Here is a 26463-nt window from a genome sequence, read left to right as displayed (position 1 = left end):
AATGCTATAAATACTATAGTGTGTGTGTGTGTGTGTGCGTGTGTGTGTGTGTGTGTTATAAAGCACACAGCTAGCTCTCACTGGCTGCTGAGCTCACTAGAAGCAGAGCAGTGGACGTCTTGGACATGTAAATTGCATGGCCTTTCCCTTCCTGGGGGTAAAATGACTCCTCACTGCACCCTGTATAATAATAACCCTCTAGATTCTGTCTGTTTGAGGGTTTGGGGGATAGCTGTCAATCAAAATGCAGCCAGACGGCATACATTTACATAGTTACAATACGGCGCAACATCTGAGAGACTCTTCAAAAAGATCCACTTGAAAAAACGTCGAGCCTGAGATGAAATCAGGTGTGTGTTGTTAGAAGGTATACTATCTGTCCAGCTCTAATCATGTTTCATTATAGCGCTGGTTTGACCAGACTAATAAAGAACGGCCTGGTGGAAAGATAAGCAGCCAGGGATGGGGGCAGCAACATCCTCAAGTGGAGACACCCACCCACAGGGGATGCATGGTACTGCACATTGAGTGTACACCTTCATTACGTTTCTCTCTCTCTCTCACTGGTTTCTTCTTCCAGACTCAGAGTGAGTCCTCCTTGTAATTCAACGGCTGCCGTCTCTCAATAGAGCCTACTGTTTTTGCTATAATGAATCCGTGGCTGTTAGGCCTGAAGCACAGCTGTAATGGTGACATATTGTCTTTTGGGCTGTGACACCATGACAGAGTGCAGCAGATTGCCTGCGTAGGCAACAGCCTTATCAAGATCAGGGAATTGAATCAGATAGACGGGCCAATCTCACAGCTAAGAGAGCTGGGCCAGACTCATCTGGAATCCAATAGCATGCAGAGCTGCTGTGCTATCTCACATAGAAACTCAAGTCAGTGTATATATAGGCCGTGTCACTGTCTCGATAATACATTTTGTGCCTTAAGGACACCATGTTGTGTTTCATGCAGATGAGGTTGTCCTCATGTGCAGTGGTAAGTACAGAAGTCTCGTGGTAAATGATCCAAGGTGGTAACTAGCTACTTTGTTTCCACTGATTGATTGATACGGTTGATCTGAAAATAGATGAGTAAACTCTCAGCCTCATTTCAAAGAGGTGGGTAAACTGAGTTGACCTCCCACTCTGCCCCTGATTCTGTTCTGTTTACACCACAGTCACAACACTATCCAGAGGATGAATCTATCACACTTTATGCTTTGAAAGCAGTTTCATAGAAAAGGTACAGCTAAGAAAAAATCCCATTCCCTCGATGGATAATTTGGGTGAATGGCTCTTTGTGACCATCTCCTTCCATTCAAAAGTGTAGGTATATTTTGACTTGACTAGATTGTAGTTTTCCTTAACTGGTAGAGGTGTATAGTATAATTACATATTAACACAAATGGTGAGTGCCCCCATATCTCATTATCCTAAAAGCTGTCTTCAGTAAAGTGTGGTGCCAACTTTGAGAGTGCCATTTCAGTTGCATGATATCCATAGTGGATATTCAAAAAGAAAAGATCTGGAACTGAAAATTTCCAACTGTAGACTGTTGGTCTAACTGTAATTTTATTTATAGTTAGACCAACAAATGCCCACGTTACCCCCATATCTGAATTCTGACCAAAAATAAACACAGAAATATTATCATACTTGTCATTTAGGCTACCATAAATATCCCCCTCTGTGGGTGCAAGCAAAACACTAATGAGGGTTTCCAAATTCCAATCATGGAAGTTTGAAACCCTCATTAGGGTTTTGCTTGCACCTGTGTTTACCCTGCCTTTTCGACACAAAATGGCCCCCGTGAGAAGGGTCTATCATGTAAGAAAACATGCACAAAAATATTAGGCCACACGCACACCGCCAGGACACTGGCTCATAGGAAAACCAGATTTACTTAGCTCAGTGGTTCTCAAACCTTTTCACGTCAAGGACCACTAAACTGACCAAAATTAGAGCACTGACCCCATTTGATAAGATTTTGTCTCAGGGACCCCCATCTGATAGATTTAACTTTTGTGCGGACCCTCCCACTCTGTATCTGTATTGTAGGTAGAGAGGTAACAGTGCAACTATGACCAAAAAAAAGTCAATTCTTCTACATTCTCAAATTGTTTTAACTTTTTCCTCAATTAAATAGTGAAGTTGAACAATTAATCAATTTGTTGGGGACCCCCTGGAACCCCCTCAAGGACCGCAGGGGGTCCCCGGACCCCATGTTGAGATCCACTGATCTCGAGCTACTGTATGTCATGGTCTTCTTTATCTTCAACATGGAGTGAAAACAGAGCACTGCCTCACCTCTACACAGCTACATCAAAATAAAGAATACAAAGTGCATTTGCACCTAATAAAAAATATCTCTGCAAATGAAACACGGCGAATGTTGACAATAACATTCTGGTTCTGTCATATACTGTACTATCCCCCAATTTGTCATCGAGGGATCAGCCGAGCAGCATTTTGGTAAACAAACCGCGTCACTGGGTGGAAACGGCAATGGAACCCTATGGAGCATGAGCTTGAGTGTCTGACTGTAGCCGGCTGACCCCGTTTACATTTTAAAAACTGCTACAGTTCACACAACTTTAACACGACATGCATATATTATACATCAAATTCTTGAGCTAATTCTGCTCTCACTCATAATGTCAAAATATAAGCGATGTGATGTATACTTTTTGAGATATTAACGTTTGTTTGGCACAACTCGTACTAGTTAACTGCCGCGGGGTTACGCATTTCTGGGTGGTTGTGACGTCACGCTGATTCATCCTATACTGTACATGTTTGTCATGTGACCTCAAGCATAACAACTTGCCTCATACATTTCTGAATGTGCATGTAGTTAAACTCCTCCTTCAACACTCAGCCTTCAGTTGAGTATAAATGTGGAAGCTCTCATATTCATTTGCTGGCAACAGGGGAGAGGAGAGTACATGTTAACACAGAACTCCTAATCTAGACAGTTTAGTAGATTAGTCTGCTGCAGTCAATTTATTTCTAGGAAGTGCACATGTAAAACTATATGGGTTATTCTTAGACCAACAAACGGCTACGAGTATATATTCTATAAGGTTAGCATGAAACTTTTTGGGTGGTGCCATCGTTAATGTGACTAATCAAGATTAGAGGGGAAATGTTTTTATAAAAAATTGATTACATGGTAATAAATGGGGGGAAATTAATTCCTACAATTTACATTTGTCACCTTTCTGTAGGCATCTGGTGAGAGAATGAATGCTGATGACTGCAATGGACGCTCATATGCACCAGGTAAGGTTACTCGGAGCAAAAACTAATAAACATCTATATGTGCACAGTCCCCGGACATGAACGTTGACTTTAATAACGTGTGTGTGTGTGTGTGTTTCAGGCAGTGGAGGAGAGTCATCGACGGAGCAGGAGTTTTATGGCGGCTTACGGGGCCCTTCAGTGAGATCTCCAAACAGTCAGCAGTCTTCTCCACACCGCTCCCTCAGTGGTCCGTCATCATCTACTTCATTTGCCTCGTGGCTAACAGGTAACGTGCTAGAACTATGTTATAACTTAAAACGTGTCTCTCCTCTCGTCTACTCTCAACCACAGCAAACTCCATCAAGGTTGAATTGTGTAGCGACGACGAGTCGCCGGGTGCTCCGCGACCCGAGAAGAGAGACACTGCGAGGGAGGATAGCAGCAGGGCGGAAGACAAGGACGAGGAGGGGAGCGGAGAGCATGGGGCTGCTGGAGGAGAGAGGGGAAGCCTTTTCGACGAGCTGGCCGGTTCAAAGCCTGCTTCTCCCATCCGGCTGCCCAGCGGGAAGCTCCAGTGCGACGTGTGTGGGATGATCTGCATCGGACCCAATGTGCTCATGGTGCACAAGCATAGCCACACAGGTGAGAACAGGTGCTGGTGGTGGTGGTGATCATCATCACACACACAAACATTTTATGGCAGAAAAATAATGCAAATGAGTGGATTGTCCGGCGTCTATGTTGTCAGGCGAGAGGCCGTTCCAGTGTACCCAGTGTGGAGCTTCCTTCACCCAGAAGGGGAACCTGCTACGCCACATCAAGCTGCACTCAGGAGAGAAACCTTTTAAATGTCACTTTTGCAACTATGCTTGCCGGCGGAGAGACGCCCTCGCTGGCCACCTGCGCACACACCAAGGTACATCTGTAAACTGTGAATGCAGCCGACAGTGTCGAACACACTGAACGTATTATTCCACAAAGAGATCTTTCATGATCTATTCCTGATTCCTGATGGATGCAGTGGCTCCATAACAATATTACTTTCTCATTTTGATCAGGTTGAATTTTATGAAGCAGCGCTACAACATGCAAACATGCGGATTTCATTAGAAGTCCATTTCCCTCTTCTGCAAAACTCAAGAGGAAATATCTACCGGTATTCTTCACCAGAATGAAAAAAAATCTTGACATTTAGACTAAAATCAAAACAGGAAATGGTTGCTTTGAATTTGTGAACACACGTTCAACAGGTGTTCATAGGACATAGGGTAAATACGTAGGTCTTTGGTGGGTCTTCAGGTTCGTCTTCGAAAAAAAGATTAGTGCAAACTGGATTTCGGCGAAATTGACGTCACTTTCCGTCCTTTTGCTGGGTGGAACATTGCGGGGAAGGGTTGGGCCTTGTCTGTCATGACTGGCAAGTAAGATCCAACGATTTCAGGAATTACCAAATAACGGGGGACATCCATTTCATTCAACGCAGCCAATAAGAAGTTGTTAAGAAAAAAAATCCCCCTCCCATAAATGTAGTTTATAATGGCTTGCATACCGACGATTTTCAACAGCTTACCTTGACTACAGAGCATCCGTACTGAGCTTTTGCTAGCTATCATTTAAGGTAAAAATTTTATCGTGGCCATCTTATTAATTTGAGATCAGATGAATATATGTTGAATATATTCTGTGTCTGTGCATTGCAGCATCCTCTCCGACAGTAGGGAAACCTTTCAAGTGCAGCTACTGTAGTCGCAGCTACAAGCAACAGAGCACACTGGAGGAACACCTCGAGCGCTGCCATAGTTATCAGAAGAGTCTGGACCACCAGACGGCAATCAGCTCTCAGTCAGCACAGGGTAACACAATCCACACACGTAACACTCATTTTTATCACAAATGTTAGCTCAAAAAGTATGTTATGATTGATGATGATGAATAGCAATATATGGACTGAAGCAAGTTAAAAGTTAATGTTTGATTGTACGTAGTCTGCTGGCAATATATTGATAATTATCTTACTTTTTGCAGGAGAAGAGTCAACAAGACTGGAGACAATGATGAAACCAATGCTCCAGCCAGCCACCGAAAAACTCCCATTTGTGGACAGACTGGCTAATAGCATCACCAAACGCAAGAGGTCGACACCACAGAAGTTTTTGGGTGAGTTATTTTGCCGCGCGCACCCGGCGAGGTGCGGACGTGAGGCCTTTAGAATACTTACGCACACGCTTCTCTTTTCATCTCGGTAATGATCCGGCTGGCGAAGTACATGTCGATAAAAACATTGTGTGGGATAAATAACAAAACTGAGAAAGAAAGAATGTGCGGACGACAGTTTTAATGAGTGTTTTTGTTTACGAGAACAATCAGTTTTCTAGATTTATTCAGCCTTTTTAATACCGGTATATATTTTTACAATCCAAACCATTTATTTAGAGGATAGCATATTTATTGCGTTATACAATCATAATGATATATCCTCCGCTTGATGATCTACTGGAATCATAGTTCATGTTGTACTGTGGAATTGGCGAGGGGAGATAAAATTAAGTCAGTCCAGGAGATCCCGTCTTAAAACCATGCCCATTGTTGATTGGTCCTTTTCACAGGTGAAAAGCACATGCGTCTGAACTCACCTGAAGCACCTTATGAACTGTCCTCTGGCTCTGAGAAGGAGGGGGACCTCACGTGCCCTCAGCCTGCGCTGGTGGGGCTGGGTGCTAAGCACCTCCAGGGAGCCAGGGGTAAAGGCGAGAACCACGAGCCACCCAAACTATCTCAGCTGCATCCTGCCTTCCTGCCGGAGCTCCGCTCGGTTATGAGCTCCGTCAACAGCCATGTGACTCCTCAGGGCCCCCGTGCCCACGGCGGCGGAGGTGGGCTGCTGGCCATGTCTCTGGGCTTGGCCGGGCGGGGGAAGGTGGGCCTGGGCCGCGATGACCCGGCTTCAGCCCACAGCCACACCGCCTCGCCCAACGGCTGCCCCGACTCCACAGACACAGAGAGCACAGCAGAAGAGCAGAGCACAGGGGCGGCAGCAGCCCCGACCAGTACCTCCAACCACCACCACCACCTCCACCACCCCGATATCTGAATTCTGACCAAAGATAAACACAGAAACATTATCATACTTGTCATTTAGGCTACCATAAATATTCCCCTCTCATTGTCAATCCCAAATGCTTTGCATTCCTTGAGAGATCAAGAACCACGATAGTGCTGCTCACACATCAGATGACACACACAAAATCCATCCATTTTTCCTAGCACAGCCTCTGGGGGGAGCTGTTTGGCATCAGTGAGGAACCTGCTTCAGTATGCTGGATAGTGTGTTAGTCACACTACCCGCTCAGAGAAGCAAACATCTGAGTGGCATGCAATCGCTATTGTTAGGACTGTTATGGAGCCCATAGCTACATCCCCGTCTGAGTGACAGAAATTAACTGTCTAATGCACAACACGTGTCTCTGATAGCACTGCACGGTGTGTCTGGCAGCTCAGCTACAGCCCAGCTCTTAGGCTGCTAACTGGTAGGATAGTCTGCAAACACCTCGACGTTCTACTACTGCTTCAGGAGAGAGGAGATAATGGAAAGGAGAAGGTAGAGGCAGTGGACTCACGGTCCGTCCTTGTTAACTGGATATGTGGCTGTCACTATTGCTGAAAGCTTGATGGAATCCTCCAGCAACTGGCACGAACATCAAGGATAAGGACTCAACACAGATGTGCTTTACAAACTTTGGCAGACACCATGAGAGATCTAACTTGCCATGAGACAGCAGGATAGTGGAGCTTGAAAATGTTCCAGATCCCATCAGTGAACTGACACACACACGGGCTGCAGAGATGGCTGTCAGCAGCAGCAGTGGGTCTCCCTCCATGCACTCGCTAAGGAGCCAGGCTGTCCAATGAGGATTTAACCCAGGCCACTCATGCTGTCAGTGAGCTTCTGGTTCACACAGCCAGCAGCTGTGAAGCAGGATACATTACAGATCACACAACAGAGAACAACTTCTGAGACTGCTGGCATGTGAACATGGAGACTTTAGATCACAACATCTATCTACAAGAGTTTTCAGAGAACGCCTCAGTTAGCAAGACCGCTGTGGTGGCACTTATTTCAGCTGTGTGTCCTCCAGCATATCCAGAGTCCAGAGATGTTTATCACTATTATGGCCCCTAAAGAAATACGTTGTATACTTTGATGAACATATTTGTCTATGAACGGAATAATAATAGACCCTTTTCATGGGGGGGCATTTTGTGTCGAAAAGGCAGAATAAACACAGGTGCAAGCAAAACACTAATGAGGGTTTCCAAATTCCAATCATGGAAGTTTGAAACCCTCATTAGGGTTTTGCTTGCACCTGTGTTTACCCTGCCTTTTCGACACAAAATGGCCCCCGTGAGAAGGGTCTATCATGTAAGAAAACATACAATATTAGGCCACACGCACACCAGCAGGACACTGGCTCATAGGAAAACCAGATTTACTTAGCTCAGCGGTTCTCAAACCTTTTCACGTCAAGGACCACTAAACTGACCACAATTAGAGCACTGACCCCATTTGATAAGATTTTGTCTCAGGGACCCCCATCTGATAGATTTAACTTTTGTGCGGACCCTCCCACTCTCCTGACCCTGTCTTGGAGAAGCCTGGTGCTGGGGTTGGTAGGCTTTCTTCACAAATAAATGTTTCTCAACTCGGTCCACCTGTGATAGCAAATGAAAATAACAGACTAAATAAATAAATTCCCCCACTGGGATAGAGTATACAAGAAAAACAAATAGGCTACAAAGCAAATCAGTGCAAATGCAAAGATTTTATTGGTGCACAGATAATGCTAGGAAGATATGCTAGTGGGGGGTGTCTTCACTCGCCGAGTGAAGCATCTGCCACAGATGATGTAGCAATTGTTCTTTGGTGCACGCTCTCTCCTCCCTCGGCCTGTCTGCAGCCGAAGTTCATCCAGTCTAGTCTCAGTCTCCAGGTAGCCTTCTCCTCCCTCGGCCTGTCTGCAGCCGAAGTTCATCCAGTCTAGTCTCAGTCTCCAGGTAGTCTATCTCCAAACAGGTATCCCGTTGGCGTTTTCACACATATAGCGGCTCTTCAATGCGCTGAGTTCTTTCATCAGGGCGTCGTTCTTGTTCTCTAGAGAAGCCACGCAGAATTCCAGATGTTGAATATAAAGCTTTTTCTTCAGGCGACACTCACGGGCTGCCTCTTTGTTTTTTGCACGGCGCACTTCCCTCCGAGCCGGTTCCACAAGAGGGGTCCTAACTCCGGCCGGAGGCAGGGCGCTGGATGTGGGTGCTGTGACCATCTGATATGTTTGATGACCATCTCCTCCTGCACCTTGTACGAGCAGTTGGCCGCTGGGCACCATCTGCTGGCCCTGGCCGTCAGGTGCCTGGCCATACTGATGCATGGTGGGGCTTTGCAGGGCTGCATAGTTGACCGTGGTGAGAGTGTGTAGTTGCTGCTGTGACCAGTTAAAGTACTGGCCGCTGCCGTTGGCCTGGTAGGTTGGGGTTGAAGCCATGATAACACTTGTTGCTCCTGTGGAGGCAGGTTTGTTGTATCTCTGAGTGTCTGAGTGTGTGATTCTTCCATAGTCACTTTGGGGGTGTAACTCCTTAGTGACATCACTGATGACATCACAATTGCTCGAGTGACATCACTAGTGACATCACAACTGCCCTTTTCTCCATTTCCCAATATCCAATCAGCTAAGGACATCTGTCTCTCCTGATCTGCTGAGCCAAGCTAAGGACATCTGTCTCTCCTGATCTGCTGAGCCAATCACCTAAGTGGTGGTGGTGGTGGTATTCACCTTATCGTGCGTTCCTTTATCGCAAAAGAACTAGGATGTGGAGGCTAAATTACGTCACATCCGTTTTGTTAGCATTCCATTTGCAGAAAAGTTGAGCTGGGAAGTTCACTGTTTGTTCACTGGTCAGATCCACTCGCTAGCCAGGCTAGCCATTGTTAGCAATAACAGTTGATAACAAGGCATTTCGTGGCATTTCGCGCATACAAACACTGCAGCCTCATGTCCACACAGATAGAAGTAGGCCGTGCTGTGTGTACAGCTGATTTAATGAGACACAAACAAACAAGACAGAAGTGCTAAATAGCATTTATACGATTATAACTACTGTTGTTGCGCGGATCAGCCATCTTGGATTTTTTACGTTGGGGCTACTGAGGCTCCTACGAGTTTGGAATGGGAAATACTAGCTCTAGTGACGTCACGTCCCAGCTCATGAACTTTGAACCGGTAAGATTACCAGTTCCCAGTTATAAAGGAATGCACGATTATTCTTTGCCCATACAAGGATGCTTCTGCATGACATCATTTTGTAATCGTCTTTCCGTTTTAGACACAGAAGTAAATGACCCCTACCGTAGTCATTTTTAGACTTGCCAAAAAGCTGTTTTCAAGCAAAAAAAAAAAACAGTTATAAAGTTTAAATATTTTTTGGGATGAGAACATTCCAAATGTGTGACCAGTTTATCAGAATAACGCCTATTTGGAAATATTTAACGAGCAGCGAGGACTGGGAGCGCTGGCTGTGCTGACCGGTCGGACTAGCTATCTGTCAAACCCTACTGTAGGCTACTGGCAGTGAGAAAACACTGTCGACGTGTTTTTGTAACTAACGTTAAATGCCGACCGGGTACAGCCATCGGCTCCTCGCAGCAGTAACGCTATGAACATGTAACTGAAGTTGGCCGCAGTCTTCTGAATGTTGCCTTCATTCAGAATCATAGTAACGTTTTGTTTTGAAATTGGCCGCCAACTAGCGCTGAACCGGAAGAACAAATACAATTGCGTGTAACGCGGAAGAGAGAAAAAGTGGGTGTGGTGAATAAGGTGAATATAGAGCCCTTGCTACATTTGTGCCGTCATCCTCAGCTGCTGTTCATCATCACTGGAGCAGTTGTCTCGCCCCACCCCCTCCCCTGATCACCACCAACACCATGGCTCCTGTAGAAATCCCTATGGGGGATTATCTATCCTATACATCACTGACGCCCCCCCCCCCCCCTCTCTCATCTCAAGAGGAGCATCATCATATCATGGAGTCATACGCCACACTTAAACTGGTTATTTGTTCAATAGAGTTTATTAATCCTTCCTACGAGTCTCTTTCGTGGTTGAAACATGTGTGTTGTATGGCAGTTGGCACAGCATATGACTGAAACATTTCACTTTCAGCAAAAAACTAAATATAAAAGTGAAAAAAAGAGAGATCTTTTTTCCTGCATTTATTTTTTGTTTTTGCTCAAAGTGAAGTGTTTTATGGTCACTCATGATTCTCTGGAAGACTGGTTGGCTTGGTTCAAGCCTTAAAACTCGTTATATAAGGATTTTTCTAAATGTCTATTGAGAAAATGTAATGTATGAGGAATTCACTTCTGGGGTAAGTAACGTCACATGACTGTTGAACTCTATTGCAAATGAGTGAGGGAGGATGAAAAAGACAGGACTGAAGATCAGTCTGGATTTTGGATGCTGTCACATTTATATGAAGTATAATCGATAAGGGACGGGTGGACTTCCCCTTAATTTGTAATTTAATCTTACCTAATCTAAAAATGGTAATTTGCGTTTTTATTGCAAAGAAACATGTCAAGTCATGTCCTGTTAGATACGGTACATGCTGAGCGCATTGATTTAGAACGGCGGGTGAACAGTGAGTTGGACTGGAACTACTTAGTAGGTGTACATTATCAGAAAATAATGGACACCCTGCAGCCAATCAGAATTGAGTATTCACCCAGACCATGGTATAATTTGAATTATTCATAGATTTTCCTATTGGATATATTTGTATCCAATGTATCCTACATCAACGTTTATACTTGCAGCACATAATCCCCTGATCAGACTTTTTACAGTCCAATGTGCTGAGTCAATCAGAGGACATCACAATATCAGCCTTCCAGGCTGTTGAAGGTGTTTGCTACTAAATGGTGTTTTGTGTTGTTCAACATTAGAAATGTAATTCATGAATATGTCGCTAGGTGGCAATATAGGGTGAGAAATAACTATAGGGCAGGGGATAAGCAAAGCTCTGTGCTGTACGACCAACTGCAGAATTTTAACAGTATGTGTCTCCTATGTTGATGTGATTGTGTAGAATCGCAAATTAGCTCTGATCCAGGGTTCAAGGTTCAACTTTTTTTCTGTCCCAATTGGTGTTGCAGCAGTATGGCAACAACACGACACAGACTACAAAATATATATATATAGCGAAATATTAAAATACTGGGCCCAGTGACTACCCATTCAAGTAACTACCCATTCAAGGTAGTTATCATCATCATCATCATCAATGACAAAACAACATTGTCATCCTATCATGTCTCATTCTCAAATTAAATAGGGCAATAGCCCTATGGATGAATGTGTATTCTAACCTGCATACCACGCAGACCTCTTCTGTGGCAAAATTCCTTAATTCACATATCTTGTTGTATTTATTTAATATCTTCCTCATGCCATTAAAAAATATACCACTCAATATATATATATAATATGCAGTAGATATACTGCATATAATATATATACATGTACTGTACATACATATATACACACACACACACACACACACACACACACACGCACGCACACATGCGCGCGCACCCACACACACACACACACACACACACACACACACACTCTCTCACACACTCACACACACACACACACACACACACTCCATCCTTAACTGCAAACGAGGCTGCACAGCCTGTACGTAGACTGCAGCTCATTATTTCAGCCAGTGTACAGAGATCATGAAAAACATTTCACTTTTCCAAATGAAATCCCATTAGAGCAGGAGAGGTATTCAGCCATGTGCCATGGAGGGCAAAGTGTGGCATGGACGGCAGAGTGTGTGCAGCTTTTAATTAAAGACTGGACCAGGAGATTTCACTAATTAACATCTTCAATCAGCGAAATCACTGCTGCTGTCTTGTCTTTGTTTGGAATGACAACCCGAACACACTTGGCCCCCAATGGACTAGTTGAATACTGAAGAGATGAGGTTCTTCTATACTGAGGAAACAGCTGGTTGGGGGTTAGTGGGTCTGGTGTCGCATGTGGTCTCCAACAAACTTTAGAGTTGAGGTGGGAATGTAAATTGAGAGGCACAAGGACCCAGCATCCTCTGGGCTGCTCACCCTACAGGTTGCATTGGGATATTTGTCCACACACAACTACATTCCTGTGTTCAGAGTTAACATGGAGACACATTCGTTGGTACTGTGTGCATTGATCTTAGCACTATGTGCCTTTGTGAATTTGAATATCGTTTTTGCTGCAGAGGCTGGCGGCAATTTAACAGGTGAGTTTTCTTCTGAATGATGCATGTCTGCTTCATTGAAATGGCAACTTTGTTTGAAAGTCATCGGTTTTGTTTTGCTCATAATGGTATTAATTTGATAATATGCTAGTTGGCTGTTTTCTGCAGAAAACAAACTTATGAAATCACTTTTGCAACCTGTTGCCACAGACACCTTCATTAACATGATGCAAGTTATGACACGATTATCAAATTGCTGCTCTCTTTGCCCCCCAGTGAGTCTCCCTAAACCAGGTCATTGCCCGCGGCGTCTCAATGTGATTCCCTCACATAAGGTCTGTGAGTGCGACGAAGACTGTCCTGCAGACCACAAATGCTGTGTGTTTGACTGTGGAGCCGTTTGTGTCCCTCCTGCTTTCAGTAAGAGCCTGATGTTGACTTTCGGCTTTCTTAGGGGCTTCTGCTCATGTTGCTAATAATCTGTCATGGAAATCAAGCCTGTAGGCATTGCCTTCTGAAAAGTGCACTGAAGGGCAACAGTAAAGGTCGAAAGCCAGGGTCTGTGTATATTTCTGCGTCTATAGCTCTTTCTACAGTATATACAGTATGTGGCCTGCTCTGACAAAATCAGCCACATTGACCCTGAAACACATTTTGTGTTTTATACACTGTTGGAAAGAGGAGAATGTCAGCTTTCTGGTGATATCAAAATGATCATTGTACTCCGAAAGACTGAGTGAGATACACCCCTTTATGTCTTGACTGTTTCCAAACTAGGTTTCTGAGGAAAAACTTGACAAAGTAAGCTAGTTCTGCTTGTCACCCTAACTTTATGAGCTTCAAAATTATATTTAGCATTCAGATTTCACAATAATCTTTACACAGAATGCTTTAGTCTACTCGAATCTAATGAAACCCCAAAACAGCCTAAATCAATATTTTCTTATAAAATCATGTTTCTACACAAACGGGCCTCTGGCTACATGTGACTGATTTTGTCAGAGCAGGTCACATTATGTTGATCCCTCTGGTGTTTGTGATCTCCTTCCCTAAAGCCAAGCCAGGAGTGTGTCCTCGCAGGCGCTGGGGGTCGGGGGTGTGTGCTGAATACTGCTCCGATGACAGCGACTGCCCAAACAAGGAGAAATGCTGCCACAATGGATGTGGACACGAGTGCATTGCACCATACACAGGTTAGATATGGGACAGAAAGCTCACAATACTCCTCTGGTATTATTTGCTACGACTGAGCGCTCTTTAACTTCTGTACGATCTCCCAAGTGGAGGATTGCGATGCCGCAGACATTTTTTAATTACTGATATAGACGGTTTTAACTTGACAACAAAAACATTCTAAATTGAACCCCCGCTCACTTCCTGTTGCAGTGTTTGCTATGGACATAAAAGAAAAAAAAACATTCAAGTGCAGGACTGACCATTCCGTGAAAACCGTCTATACAGCTGAGCAGCGAAAACAAAAGTAACGATGTTGAGTGAATATTTCTGCAGTTTGCCGAATGCTGAGAAAAAGGAAGTGCTGTGGGGTTGCGCTCTGGTGAAAACCGTCTATAGGTTCTGTTGTTTTGTGCTAAGATCTTGTAACTCTCTGTCTGTCTGTCTGTCTGTCTGTCTGTCTCAGTGAAGCCAGGTCGCTGTGCTCTGCCCCAGGGGACGCCCATGTGTGCCGAGTACTGTTACCATGACGGCCAGTGTCCCGCGGAGCAGAAGTGTTGCCGGACAACCTGTGGCCACGCCTGCAGTGAGCCGTGCTGATTGGACAACCGGCGATGACTGAGACTCATCTGCATCCTCCATCCGTTGGTCCCAAGTGTGCTCGTTGGGTTTCTTTCATGTAATCAAACCCTGCAATGAGAAAATGGCATTTATTTGACTGTAATACCTTCTCAACGCTCTAAAGTCCACGGTGACAAGTGCACACTTTGGCGCAATATTTTAAGCAGCAGAGTAGAGCTGCGAGATTAATCAATTAGTCGATCGACAGAAGATTAATAAACTATTTTGATAATCGATTAATCGTTTTGAGTAAACTGATATTATCTTTGCGTTGTGGACAAAACAAGACATTTGAGGGCATCATCTTGGGCTTTGGGAAACACTGATCGTCATTTGCCACCATTTTCTGACATTTTATACACCAAACAACTAATCGATTAATCGAGAAGATAATCGACAGATTAATCTAATATGAAAAGAATCGTTAGTTGCAACCCTACAGCAGAGTAAAGACATTTTATGCTTGATCCTTAAATGGATTAAGAAAGGTACTGTACTTATATTTGATGTTTGTGGGTTTTGATGGTATGGGGGAATTCTGTGTAAACTTTGTATTTCAAGCAATAAAAATGTCTAGAAATAGAAATATACTCGTGTGTATCTCTGGCCTTGTTGGTTATGTGTGTCTTGAGTTTCACAGAGGTCCCTTTTATGGGCATTTTTTAGGCATGAGCTTGGTTGCAATAACAAATGATGAAATATGCCAAGAATGGAAAGTGCTTACTGGCAGCGACCCAGACTCCGTTTTAAGATGTGGCCAAGAAAAACTGCTGCCTTAACACTTCAGGATTGTTGCACCATGTCCCAACATCTTCAAATGCAACAATCCTCAAATCTTTCTATCATTATTATAAGAGGTGAATTTCCATTTTTTAATAAGTGATTGATTTAAAAAATTGCATAATTGAAGAGCAAATCACTGACTTCTGTTCCAACAAATTGATGGTTATTTTATTGAATAAAATGCATCATTGAAAAACACAAACAAGATGATGGTGCTGCTAGCCGTGGTATGCTGTTATATGTAGCTACCTACTTGGGAGAAAACATAGTTTACAGCTACAGTAACCAGGCATAAGCATCACTGATGTGGAATGCATCTTTTTTCCCCCCTTTGTTTTTGTTCCATACCAGTGCCAAACATGTGCAGGGGGGAGAAATTGCTGAGTGGCCAAATACAGAGACTTCTGTGTTTGTTCTCTCTAGCTTGCCAGAACTGGAGGCCAAGTTTGTTTACATGAAAAGTAGGTAGTCAGAGGGAAGTCGTGTAGCTACAGCTTGTGTGTGCTTCCCCCCCCCCCCCACACATGATGATGATTTGAAGAAAACTACTAAAAGGGCTTAATTTTTAGTCACTTTATTGAAAATACAATAATAAATAGACAGTTTCCCCATACCTGTTCTTCACACATTCCCATACTGCTCACAAATAGCAAGTGAAACAGAGCACCGTTCTATGCAGACAAGCATAACGTGTTATGGTTATTCTTGGTTAAAAAAAGGTTTGAATTTCCTATGGTACATGCTGAAACTGCATTGAACTGATGAGGATGTGTAAGTTTGAGTGCAAAATAAATTAAATTGAATAGGTTAATAGGTGATTTTTTTTTTTTTTTTTTTTTTGTACAACAGATAGTTCCAGGGCAGCGAAAGTAATCTGATTACTCAGAAATGTTCCAAACTCTTGAGAATTTCCATTAAAGAATTTCACTTTCAGAAAATTGAACGTTAGCTTTTGTGGAAAACAGAAAATGTGTTAGCAGTGTTTTTCCTCGCCTGTGTTGAAGAAAACTTGTTAGGACAATCCACTCGCATTGTTGTATAAAAGTTACGATGCCAGTGAGGGCATGTTTGACAGGTCGTCCTCCACACTCCTGAAGTTTGTGGTTTAGGCTTAAGGAGGCCAAAAGTGATCAGGCCCTTCCTGTCTGAGCCCTCAGGCTTGACAACGCTCTGTCTGAGGCAACGTCAGTGTCGTGTTTGCCTAAACTTAATTTGACCAGTTTTACCACAGCAACATAAAGCCTTATAATGATCATGTAGCAAAGTTAGTATTAGGGGTGGGGGCGGGGGGGATCAATACAGCATAGTATCACGATATTTTGTGGGCAATATATCGTATCGAATGCCAAGTATCGTGATATTTTATTATAGAAAATTGTCAAGTGCATGCGACATTTATGACAGGTTTTTCTGACAGTGTTGGTCAGTCTGTCTGCTTGACAATCCCGTTTTGCGGCAAATAAAATTATTTAAGTGAGATGAACAGACTGGAAACTTTATCTCGTTAGATAAAACAGGTGTCATCAAAGTTTTTTCCTTTGCCGACATCATTTGCAGTTGAAAAAAGGTAATAAATCACAATATATCGCAATATCGCAGTACTCAATATATCGCAATACTAGCTTATCGCAAAACTAGCGTATGGTGACTTAAGTATCGTGATAAATATTGTATCGTGGGGCATCTGGTGATTCCCACCCCTTGTTAGTATGGCTTCAAATGTAGAAAACAGTCAACAACATCCACTCTGATGCACGGCAGGCAGATACAGCACAGCTTTGGTTCCTTCTACTCCACAATAATAAAGCCCTTCCTTTCCATCCGTGTAGAAGAAGAAGAAATCCCCGTAGCGAGCAGGAAATTGTCCTGAATCCTTTAAACTCCCGCGCTCTTCTTTTTAATAAAAAGCAAAACCTTCAAGTTGGCCCGTTTTAAAAACATCCAGTGCTTGACCCAGTTCTTCCCTGAATATCACATATTTATCGGCGGTTTCACCGAGAGTCTCATTTCCTTTGCGAAAACAAAGCGAGCTGTCAGTAGAGCTCAACAGCGAGCGGCCACTTTTTCACGACTCCTGTTCCGTGAGAGAATTCCCCACTCCTTTTCTCCATGTTTTGGAAAAATACTTCTATAAAAGAGTTTTAAGCCTGGAACACAGCCAGCCAGCTACTGAATCGTGAGGGACCATAAATGTTTTTACTCAAAGCAAAAACAAAGAAAATATAATCCCCCCCCCTGCTTTTTATTTTTTGTTTTGGCTCAGTCAAATGTTTTATGGTCACTCACGATTCAGTAGGTGGCTTTTTTCCAGGCGTAAAAACTCCATATAAGTATTTTTCAAACCATCTATGGAGAAAATGAATGGGGAATTCTCTCATGGAACAGGAGTTGTGGAGATAAGTGGGCGGTCACTGTTGAGCTCTGTAGTGTCCAGCCTCAGAGTAGCGGCACTCCCCTCATCCTGCGGATGAGGTTGGCTATGCGTTTGGCCAGTCCCGGGCTGGGCTCCTCTACCTGGAAGGTTCGGGTGAGCAGGTTGTAGAGGGAGCCGTAGCCCACGGCCACCACAGTGCAGGTGAGGCAGATGACGTTGTACGGCATGCTGAAGTCTGGGGTCGGCAGGTTGACCAGTAGGGGCTCCGTGTAGACCCGCACAAAGTAACTGGACTCCTCTTTACAGGGGAAGCTGCGATGGGAGGACAGGCGCAGTAAGGAAGCGGTCAAGGTTCAAACTTCAAATTCTGAAAGAGTGGCAACGACAGGCCTTTGTGCTCGACAATTAAAAAAAGAAAAGTGCTGTATACTCACAAGCTGCTGAAAAGTGGACGCTCCTGAGTGTCGTTTATGTTCATGGCGACAACACTCGGCACGAGAGCGCTGATTACGGAAGACCTGAGGGCCAAATGAATAGATTTTAGACTTTTTCACCTGGACAGCTACTTCTCATAATATATACCACCCAACATCAAAATTGTTATCTTCTCGTCTTCTTATATAAAATCCCATTACTTCTACTTTCTGGAAGATAGTGTATGCTTTAGTGATTACTACATGACATACATAAAAATGGCAACCATAATGAAACGTGCAACTTCACAACTTCCAAAGTGAAATGAGTGGCAACATGGTACAGTACAGCAGTGCATTTACAGGTATGTGTTCACCTCCCAAAATGTCATAAAACACCATGGTGCCACCGTGCTCCTGGTGACCGGAATTTATTCATTTTGAAAAATCTGGAAATTGTCACAGCCTACTGTAAGAATTAAGCGTAAAGCACTGAGTCACATTCTGTTTTCTATGTTTGTTCTGGTCCAACTCGCCAAACGTTGTGCCGTCCCTCGATGTCCCTCCCAAAACTACATGGAAACACATTGAATTATTGAAGTAAGAAACCACTGAAATGCAGTTTCCTTGTGACTTTAAACATTCTATAATCACATAGAAGATATACCGGTATTCTTTACACTGCATGTGAGGCAAGCGCTGAAATAAAAACACCCAATTTTGTGTGGTGGATCCTCATTTTTTCGACCTTCCAGCAATGAAGTGAAAATGGAGCCTAGGCGTGTACCCGACGTAGAAGCCGTGGTTGGGGTCGGGGGTGTACTCAGTCCACTTGAGCAGCGCCCTCTCAAACTGCACCGTGACCTCGGTGACGGAGTTGGGAGGAAGCTGGACCAGCATCTCCAGCAGGTGGGGTCTCACGCGGTCCTTAGACGGCTGGTAGTGGATGTAGCCTGGCAGGAGGAGGAGTACAGAGACATGAGACATGGCTTCACGTGCCCTGTATACACAGTTTTCATGTTTCTTTGAACCGTGTTACTCTGTAACAGCCCTTTGTCACTTGGAGAGGAGAAGTGAAATATATATTATTGGTACTATTACTGTTTGAGCAAAACAAAAAGGTTGACTAAAAGGGTTAGACTAAAAAAAAAAAAGACTAAAAACAACAAAAGAAAAGAAAAGGCTGCAGCTTTCAATGTAGAAAATACAACTCGTGTACTCCTCCTTGTGGTGAAAAGCAGTATAGATCCCTGTGTGAAGGTATCTAACTACAGACATACTGTACACAATTATACATTCATGAAGCTGTTGATCTTTATTATTATTATATTTCCTTCATTTGATAGGACAGTGGGCGGAGGGGGGGGGTGGGGAGAGAGGGGGGATGACATGTGGCAAAGGACCACGCGTCGGATTCAAACCCGGGTCGGCCGCACAAAGTACTAACGCCGGGATTGCACTGGTTGCATTTGCGTTGCGTTGCGGCTGTGCTCCGGTTTTGCTACGTGCTCTGCCAACACTAACCGGCTGCGTGCAGAGCACGTCACGGCTCCGCTCCGCCAGACAGCTAGAGTGACGAGAGACCGACAAGTTCTCGCGGTGAAATCGCGCGAGACAATTTGTATGTGGGATAAATACAACAAACAGGCAGAAGATCATTGTTCCCAACTGGAGAAGCAGAGGAGGGGTGGACTTGCTTGGTGTTGTCCTTGTAAAAAGGATGTGTCGTATCATATATTATTTTGTGGTTTCCCACTTCAATTATGAACTTTTCCTCATACATGTTTGTCCTCTGGCTTGATATTGAACGCTGTAAACACCTCTGCCCTGTTGACTCCATGCATGGCTCTGCCCAACTTGCTGCAGCTTTGCTCCGACATCCGTGAAAAATAGAAGCCTTGCGTATCTTTTTTTCGGAGAGCTCCGGATCGTCGGAGCTGGGACGGAGTAGACACGCAACGCAGCGGAGTAGGTGGGAGTTGACACAATGATTAGAGTGGAAACGCATCGTCTCCGAAGCCGTACCGCAGCGCAGACGGGCCGAACACGGACTCAGTGGAATGTGGCCGTAAGCCTTTGTGGTACGCACTCTACCAGGTGAGCCACCGGGACGCCCCAGCTGTTGACTTTTTTAGCCACAGTTAAAATAATACATTGGAAGACAACAGGCAACACAAACTCAATGTTTTAATTTCCAGGGGGCGCTATTTGAAAAAGATTTTTGGGGGGAAAGTACCAGGCAGCTCTAAGACGCATTTATGTGTCCTCCTACATGCACAAAAGCACAAGCAAGCAGTGTCTAAAATTTACCTTTTGGCTCACCTGCTAATAATAGCGGTTAAGAGTTCATTCAAAGACTTCCGGTTGTGGAGAGGACGCTGGCGCGCTTTGGCTGCCGCTTCTCCCTCCATCTAGCAAATAGTTCGAACTAGCCTACGTTAGTTTCTATATTATCATTTTGATCTGTTTGGACCGATTAAGAATATAACTCATTTATACCTCTTGTTTTTTTAAGTACTGTATGTTGTAAGTAAGGCGATAAAGAATTCTCAATCAGAGCTATGTGAAACAACCTACATCCATCTGGCAGCGTCAGGTTAATGGAGTCCGAGTGCGGCTTTTCTTTATCGAATGAAATGTTCTTGTGGGCCAGCACCCCATTAGTATTGCTGTGCGTGTACAACTCTTCTCCAAGACAATTTGAAGAAAAAATAATAATAAAAAAATAAGCCCTGCCTAGAATATTTTTTATTGGCAAAATCAGGTACTTTGTAGATTGCTTACTCGGCTACGACAGATCAAGTTGACTGTATGATTCTTCATAAAGCGCAAACATTGAAAAGAACAAGAGAGCATTTTGTTATCATCTCAGTATGTTCAGGTGAGCCGGACTGATTTATCCACAAGATATAAGACACATTCTGCCAGCATCTGACGCTTTTGCAGGTGTTAATTTCAAACCCACAGTGCAAGTGTGTGCACGCGCACGCCCACACACTCCTCGCACATCCTGTCTGCTTTCCGGGGTGACTCACTGGGTTTGTTGTCCCTCCCCTTGCTGGTGACGGTGAGCGTGTGGACGTAGAGGCGCAGGTACCAGGGCACCGTGTCCAGCAGCAGTACGGGGAACGCCCTGTAGGGGTGGTGGTTGTACATCAGAGTGTGAATCTCTCCCGTCTGCAGTCCGTACCCCGCCACATAGCGCTCACCGTGGAGGAGGGGGCGGAGCATATCACCTGCGGCGAGGAGAGAGGGAGGAGGGGGGGGGGTGAACAAGCTGGTCAACTATCTGGATAACAAAACATTTCTAACGGTTTAACTCAGTGGTTGCCAAAATCTTTAAAGTCATGTACCTCCTCAAACATTCAACCTCCTGCTGTGTACTAGTACTACAAAAAATTGTTTTGCCGTACCCCAGACGTAACTGCGAGTACCACTGCGCGTACCCGTACCCTACTTTGGGGTGAATGGTTGGTTTAACTAAAAAAATATATAATGAAAAAAAAATTTGTGGGAGAAAAACAGACAGCCAGCTGTTGCTAGACAGGAGGCTTTTATAATAGATCCACTTACGTACACGGTATTGACAAGGAACATGACGCATGAAAGACTCTAAATCTGTGCTCCATTTGCAAATCAAAAAGCGATGCCAGTTTTCTTCCTGTCTTTATATTAAATTGCTGTTCTTGAACCTTTTCCATCCTAGTTTTTGCCAACTTTAAAAAGGGCCATTAAGTCATCTATGGTTTGAGTGGGAGTCAATGACATGCCAATGGCTGGGGAGAGCGGGGCCAGAAACAAAGAAGAAAGTGAATTTTGAAAGCCAGAAATCTCAGCAGGTCATGAAGAAATCATTGAGTCATTGATATTGATCACAAATTCATTGATAATTAAAGCACGGATCGACCTGAGCCCACATTGATCTAAACATCAGACACATTAAGCAGCAATTTGAAAGTCCAAACCTGACTAGAACCTGTTTGCTTACCGAGCGACCATCACAATCTGCCCTGAATGCTGACACACACATCAAAATCATAAAGCTTTAGTGGACTGCACCGGAGCAGAACTACAAGCATACTAGCAGCTGTTTGGAGAAAAAATACTGCTGTAGTAAATTCAATGTACAAATGAATTAGAGTAGACTTAATCGCCTTTAAAGATCAGCGTGAGCTCAGTTTTATTGCAGCGGAGCTTGAGTTGTGAACCGAGCCAAACTGGACCAAACGCTCGGGCTCGGGCCCGGTCCCACCGGACTCGGGGGTGTAGATGACAAACTGTAACGTAATACCGCGGCACAACAAAGCTGCGTAAAAGTGTCACTCACCGTCGTTGGATTTCCAGCGCAGCAGCATGTTGAGGGAGCGCGTCGAGCCAAAGGTGGCGTGTTGGGTCAGATCGTAAACAGAGTAGGTCCGTCTGTCGCCCAGCACCACAGCCTGGCTCAGCAGGGGGGTGGCCGGGCTCAGCTCAAACTGCTCCCCCTGCAAAGTCACATCCGCTCTCAGTCTAAACTGTTACACATCCCTATATATTATACAGACTGTTGAAGATGCTTGACAGAAAACACTCAAGTTCTTAATCCGTTATTATATCTGCTTTCAAACCGTTTAAGCATCTTTGTTTGTTCTCTGGGAAAGTGAGGAGTAGAAAATGACAGGAAAACAGAAAGAGAGGGGGATGACATGCAAGATCGTCATCAAATAGATTTGAACCGACAACATCTATTTACTGCAGCAAGCAGTTGATTTTAACTGCCGTCTGCTAAACGCTGCCTTGATTTTGCTTTGATTGTTTATGGTACAACTACTAGTCCTTTACTTATTTCTGTCGATATTGCATTAAATTGCACATCCAAAAAGTAGGCCAGGTGCTTGGTATTAAACCATAACTCCATAAAAAAGGAAGAACTACCCGCCGCATGCTGCCGAACTTAAACACCATGGGAGTATCTTTCCAGTGTGCGGGTAGGTCTTTCTTTTGAAAGTTTGCATTAAAGGGATATAATAATGATGATGATATAATTGCACAGACAGTCAAAACAGAAGATTGCGCAGTAGGAAGTATAATGAAAAGGAACCTGGGGATTGTCTGTGACGTCGATGTAGATTTTACTGGAGGAGGCCAGCGGACAGGCTTCAGTCAGTGTCCGAGAGAACATCTTGAACAGAGACCACTCTGCAGGAACAAACACAACCAACCCAAATCAATGACGCCGATCACGCAAATTACTCAATTGAATCTACGGGCAATTAAAGGGACAGCTGCCCCTAAAATCCAAAATACATATTTCTCCTCTCACGTTTAGTGCTATTTATCCATCTATATCGTTTTGGGATAGTTGCCTGAGTTTTGGAGATATCAGAGATGTCTGCCTTCTCTTGAATGCAATGGAACTGGATGGCACTTGGCTTGTAGTGCTCGAAGCACCAAAAAAATACATCTGAAAAACTAAACAGTATTGTCTCTTTCCAGAAATCATGTCCCGGTTACTCAAGATAATCCACAGACTTTGTTGTGAGCAGTTTCATGTAGGAACTATTTTATTTTGCAGTCTCATGTAGGAACTAGCTAGCAGCTAGCGGGTGTAGTTCGGTCAAAAGAAAATAGTTCCTCCATGAAACTGCTCATAACAAGGTCTGTGGATTATCTTGAGTAACAGGGTCATGATTTCTGGAAAGAGACAGTGATGTTGAGTTGATCAAATGTATTTCTTTGGCACTTTGAGCACCACAAGCCGAGTGCCATCCAGTTCCATTGTATTGGAGAGAAGGCAGAAACTCTGCGGCCGATATCTCCAAAACTCCGGCAACTAACACAAAACGATATAGATGGATAAATAGCACTACATGTGAGAGGGAATATATGTATTTTGGATTTTAGGGTGAGCTGTTCCTTTAAGCCTGATGAAGCCCTCTCTGTGCTTTTTGCTCACCTCGTTTGCCCTGTCCGGAGGTGTGCAGGTCAAACACCACGTTCAGGGTCTGTCGGAGCTCCCAGGATGTGGCTTTGCACTGCCAGTCCTGACACACAGGCCTGATGTGCAGCGCCTGCGAGTGAAAGCTGCTGTGGAAGAGTTTCTCTGACTTCATCAGCACGGCCAGACCGGCCTGAAAGTGCGAGACGGACACATAACACGATTCATTATAACGTCCATGAATTTAGCATTTATTTTTATTTTATTATTTGATAGGTGTTTATGCGATACTTGACACAAATGATGGGAGAGACATGTGGGGGTGGGTAACTAGACACTCACCTTGGAGCCACAGGGCAGCAGTTTCTTCCACGGGGTCAGATTTTCAGTGCACACAATCTCACGAGGCAGGGTGGCATAGCGAAGGAATCGGTGGTCAGTCACTTCATAGATAACGGAGAATAATCAATATGTAATGCAATGCAACCTGGACACTACCAATAGGAGCTCCGAGCTGTAGCAGCTTTACTTAACCAATCACGCATTTAGCTTTTACAACAGCTGATCACTGGAAAGCCTTATGAAATACTCTGGGTTCTGGAGATGTGGGTGTTGAACAAAGCTGAATGAGCCTTACCATTGCCTAAACCCAGTGGCTTGAAGGAGGCACTGGGCTGAACAGTGTTGGTGGAGTCGATGAAGTTGAGAGAGGCGCAGAAGATCCCTGACAAAACGTTAGTCAGCTCCTTCCATGTTCCATCCACGCTAAAAAAAAAAAAAGGGTACAAAAATGGTTCAGTGTGTAGTGTACAAAGTCAAACTACAAACAGAGTAGACATACTAAAATGCCTGACAAAGCACAGTATTGTTGCAAAGAGTGCAGACTACATTTAAACCCCATGGGATTTGGGAGAGATATTTATGCCTTGTTTCCTACAAGGCTAGAGATAGGGATAAGCCTTTAGCAGCATTTTCAAAAGAGCTGCAAAATACATTAAACTTCAAGATCAGTTGTGACTATCTCAGTTGTTGTATCATCTTTGTCATCTCAAATAAGTTTATAAAATAAACGTATTTCTTCACTTGCCCATGCTCTTCGATTCTGAGGGACTGACACCAAACTGATTAAAGCCTTTTCTGTTATCAAACTCCATTGTAGCTGCGCTGTAAATATATTGACGTGATGTCACTTTGTCTATGTTTGTACAGTTATCCACAGGAATAAAAAATACACCAATAAAAAAAAATACACCAAAAAGTCACACCCTGTTCACCTTTGAACCCCTGCAGCCAGCAGGGGTCTGTACTCACTCAGTGACGGTATCCTGGAACCAGACCCAGAGTTCGGCCCCGGGAGGCGACGGCAGGAAGGGCTGCCCCCACTGCATGGTCCTCCAGTAGCCCTGGGTGAAGGAGATGTGCAGCTCCCGCACCGAGAACTTGGAGATCACCTGGCCCAGAGACTTGGGGAACAGCCGGTAGTGGGAGACTGAGAAATATAACACAACATGCATTTTAAAGTTCCATAATACGGTGAGTAGATGTCTTGTCTACTAGGGATGTGAATATGAATCAACCACAGATAATTATTATCTGTGGTTGGATGGTGGGTCACCATCCTGGAATTATAGACCTACCATAGGCTATTCTAATTCTGTGAAGTGTGGTGGTTAAAGAGGTTGATGGAACTTTCTCTCACATTACTTATACATAAATAGACAATTAAATTCCATACAATCATCAATAACTGCGCGATGGATGGGTGCATGCATGCAGGAGGAACAGCTGCTTCCGGTTGCAAAATGAATTGATGCATAATAAGAGTGTCTAGATACATTATAGCATCAGCTGAATACGCTTACTGCTTTTTGACAAACAGCTGTACCATGTTTAATCATGTTACTACCTTTGTTTCCTCCCATGAAGTCTGTATCCCACAGGGTGCGGAACTGAAAGCTGGCATAAATATCGCCTGAGTGTAGCGGTCTGATAACCAACTCCTCCTGAAAGTCGTCTTTAGACTGCGGTACTGCTGTGCTGAGCACGGGTTCATGGTCAGAAGCGGCCTGGCTGTAGCTTGGAGCATCATCGGGAGTCGCTGCCTCAACCTCGGTTGCTTCCCATATCTTCTCCTCCACCAGCGGCTCTTCAGGCGTCTCCCCCCCGGTGTCGGCGGCTGTTTGCGGCTCGCTTGTTGGCATAGTTTGCGGGCTATTGACGGCGGTAGCATCAGGCTCACTAACAGGGGTTGTTTCTTGAACGTCTGCGACAATAAACACCGATAAACTACAAATAATAAACACCACAGCCGAGAAATTGCACCTGTGCGCTGCCATTTTTCCTCCTAGTGTCCACTTCCGCGTTTGCGCGTCATACGTCCAGCCGACCAATGGGCTGCTTCCGTATGGCGAAGACACAAGCCAGCGGCATGACACATTCGCTTTCCTTTCACTGGGTTGGATTTTAAAAAATGTTGGATTTGGGGATTTCATATAGGACATTTAACAATATGCCGAACCACATTTTGTGCTAATAACTGGCAAGCACATAGATTTTTCTAAGCAAACAAAGCTAGCTAGATTATAAGTAGCCTACCTACTCTAGGAAAACTTTATGGAGATCTGTGAGGGGGAAAAGCTG

General features: G+C 44.2%; 3 protein-coding genes across 4 annotated transcripts; 2 read left to right on the top strand and 1 right to left on the bottom strand.

Moving 5' to 3' along the window:
- Positions 1-3220: 3220 nt before the first annotated feature.
- On the top strand, positions 3221-6321 carry LOC310780735 (zinc finger protein Eos-like; the record flags this gene model as incomplete). The annotated part of the gene is made up of 7 exons (XM_083641243.1): positions 3221-3269; positions 3370-3477; positions 3582-3872; positions 3979-4146; positions 4931-5083; positions 5256-5387; positions 5837-6321. Exons 1-7 carry the CDS (start codon positions 3230-3232, stop codon positions 6319-6321), a joined length of 1377 nt encoding a protein of 458 aa, XP_083497369.1. The 5' UTR covers positions 3221-3229.
- A 6155-nt stretch (positions 6322-12476) lies between these two features.
- wfdc2 (WAP four-disulfide core domain 2) lies at positions 12477-14905 on the top strand. Its single transcript, XM_083641612.1, has 4 exons — positions 12477-12584; positions 12819-12962; positions 13598-13735; positions 14182-14905. The coding sequence occupies exons 1-4, from the start codon at positions 12482-12484 to the stop codon at positions 14313-14315; spliced, it is 519 nt and encodes a 172-aa protein (XP_083497738.1). The 5' UTR covers positions 12477-12481; the 3' UTR covers positions 14316-14905.
- On the bottom strand, positions 14310-26159 carry pigt (phosphatidylinositol glycan anchor biosynthesis, class T; the record flags this gene model as incomplete). Of its 2 annotated transcripts, XM_083641598.1 has the most annotated exons (12): positions 14310-14405; positions 17634-17805; positions 17928-18011; positions 18694-18859; positions 20942-21142; positions 22234-22390; positions 22987-23084; positions 23842-24016; positions 24166-24266; positions 24461-24588; positions 25135-25312; positions 25730-26159. In XM_083641598.1, the coding sequence occupies 12 exons, from the start codon at positions 26157-26159 to the stop codon at positions 14391-14393; spliced, it is 1905 nt and encodes a 634-aa protein (XP_083497724.1). In that variant the 3' UTR covers positions 14310-14390. The 2 variants fall into 2 exon arrangements, with proteins under 2 accessions (XP_083497724.1, XP_083497723.1); XM_083641597.1 differs by lacking the exon at positions 14310-14405 and having other exon boundaries at positions 15451-17805.
- Positions 26160-26463: the final 304 nt, after the last annotated feature.

Source organism: Poromitra crassiceps (genome assembly GCF_964638095.1).
Source record: "Poromitra crassiceps genome assembly, chromosome: 8".
Lineage (NCBI taxonomy): Eukaryota > Metazoa > Chordata > Actinopteri > Beryciformes > Melamphaidae > Poromitra > Poromitra crassiceps.
This window is presented reverse-complemented; position numbering and strand designations above follow the sequence as displayed.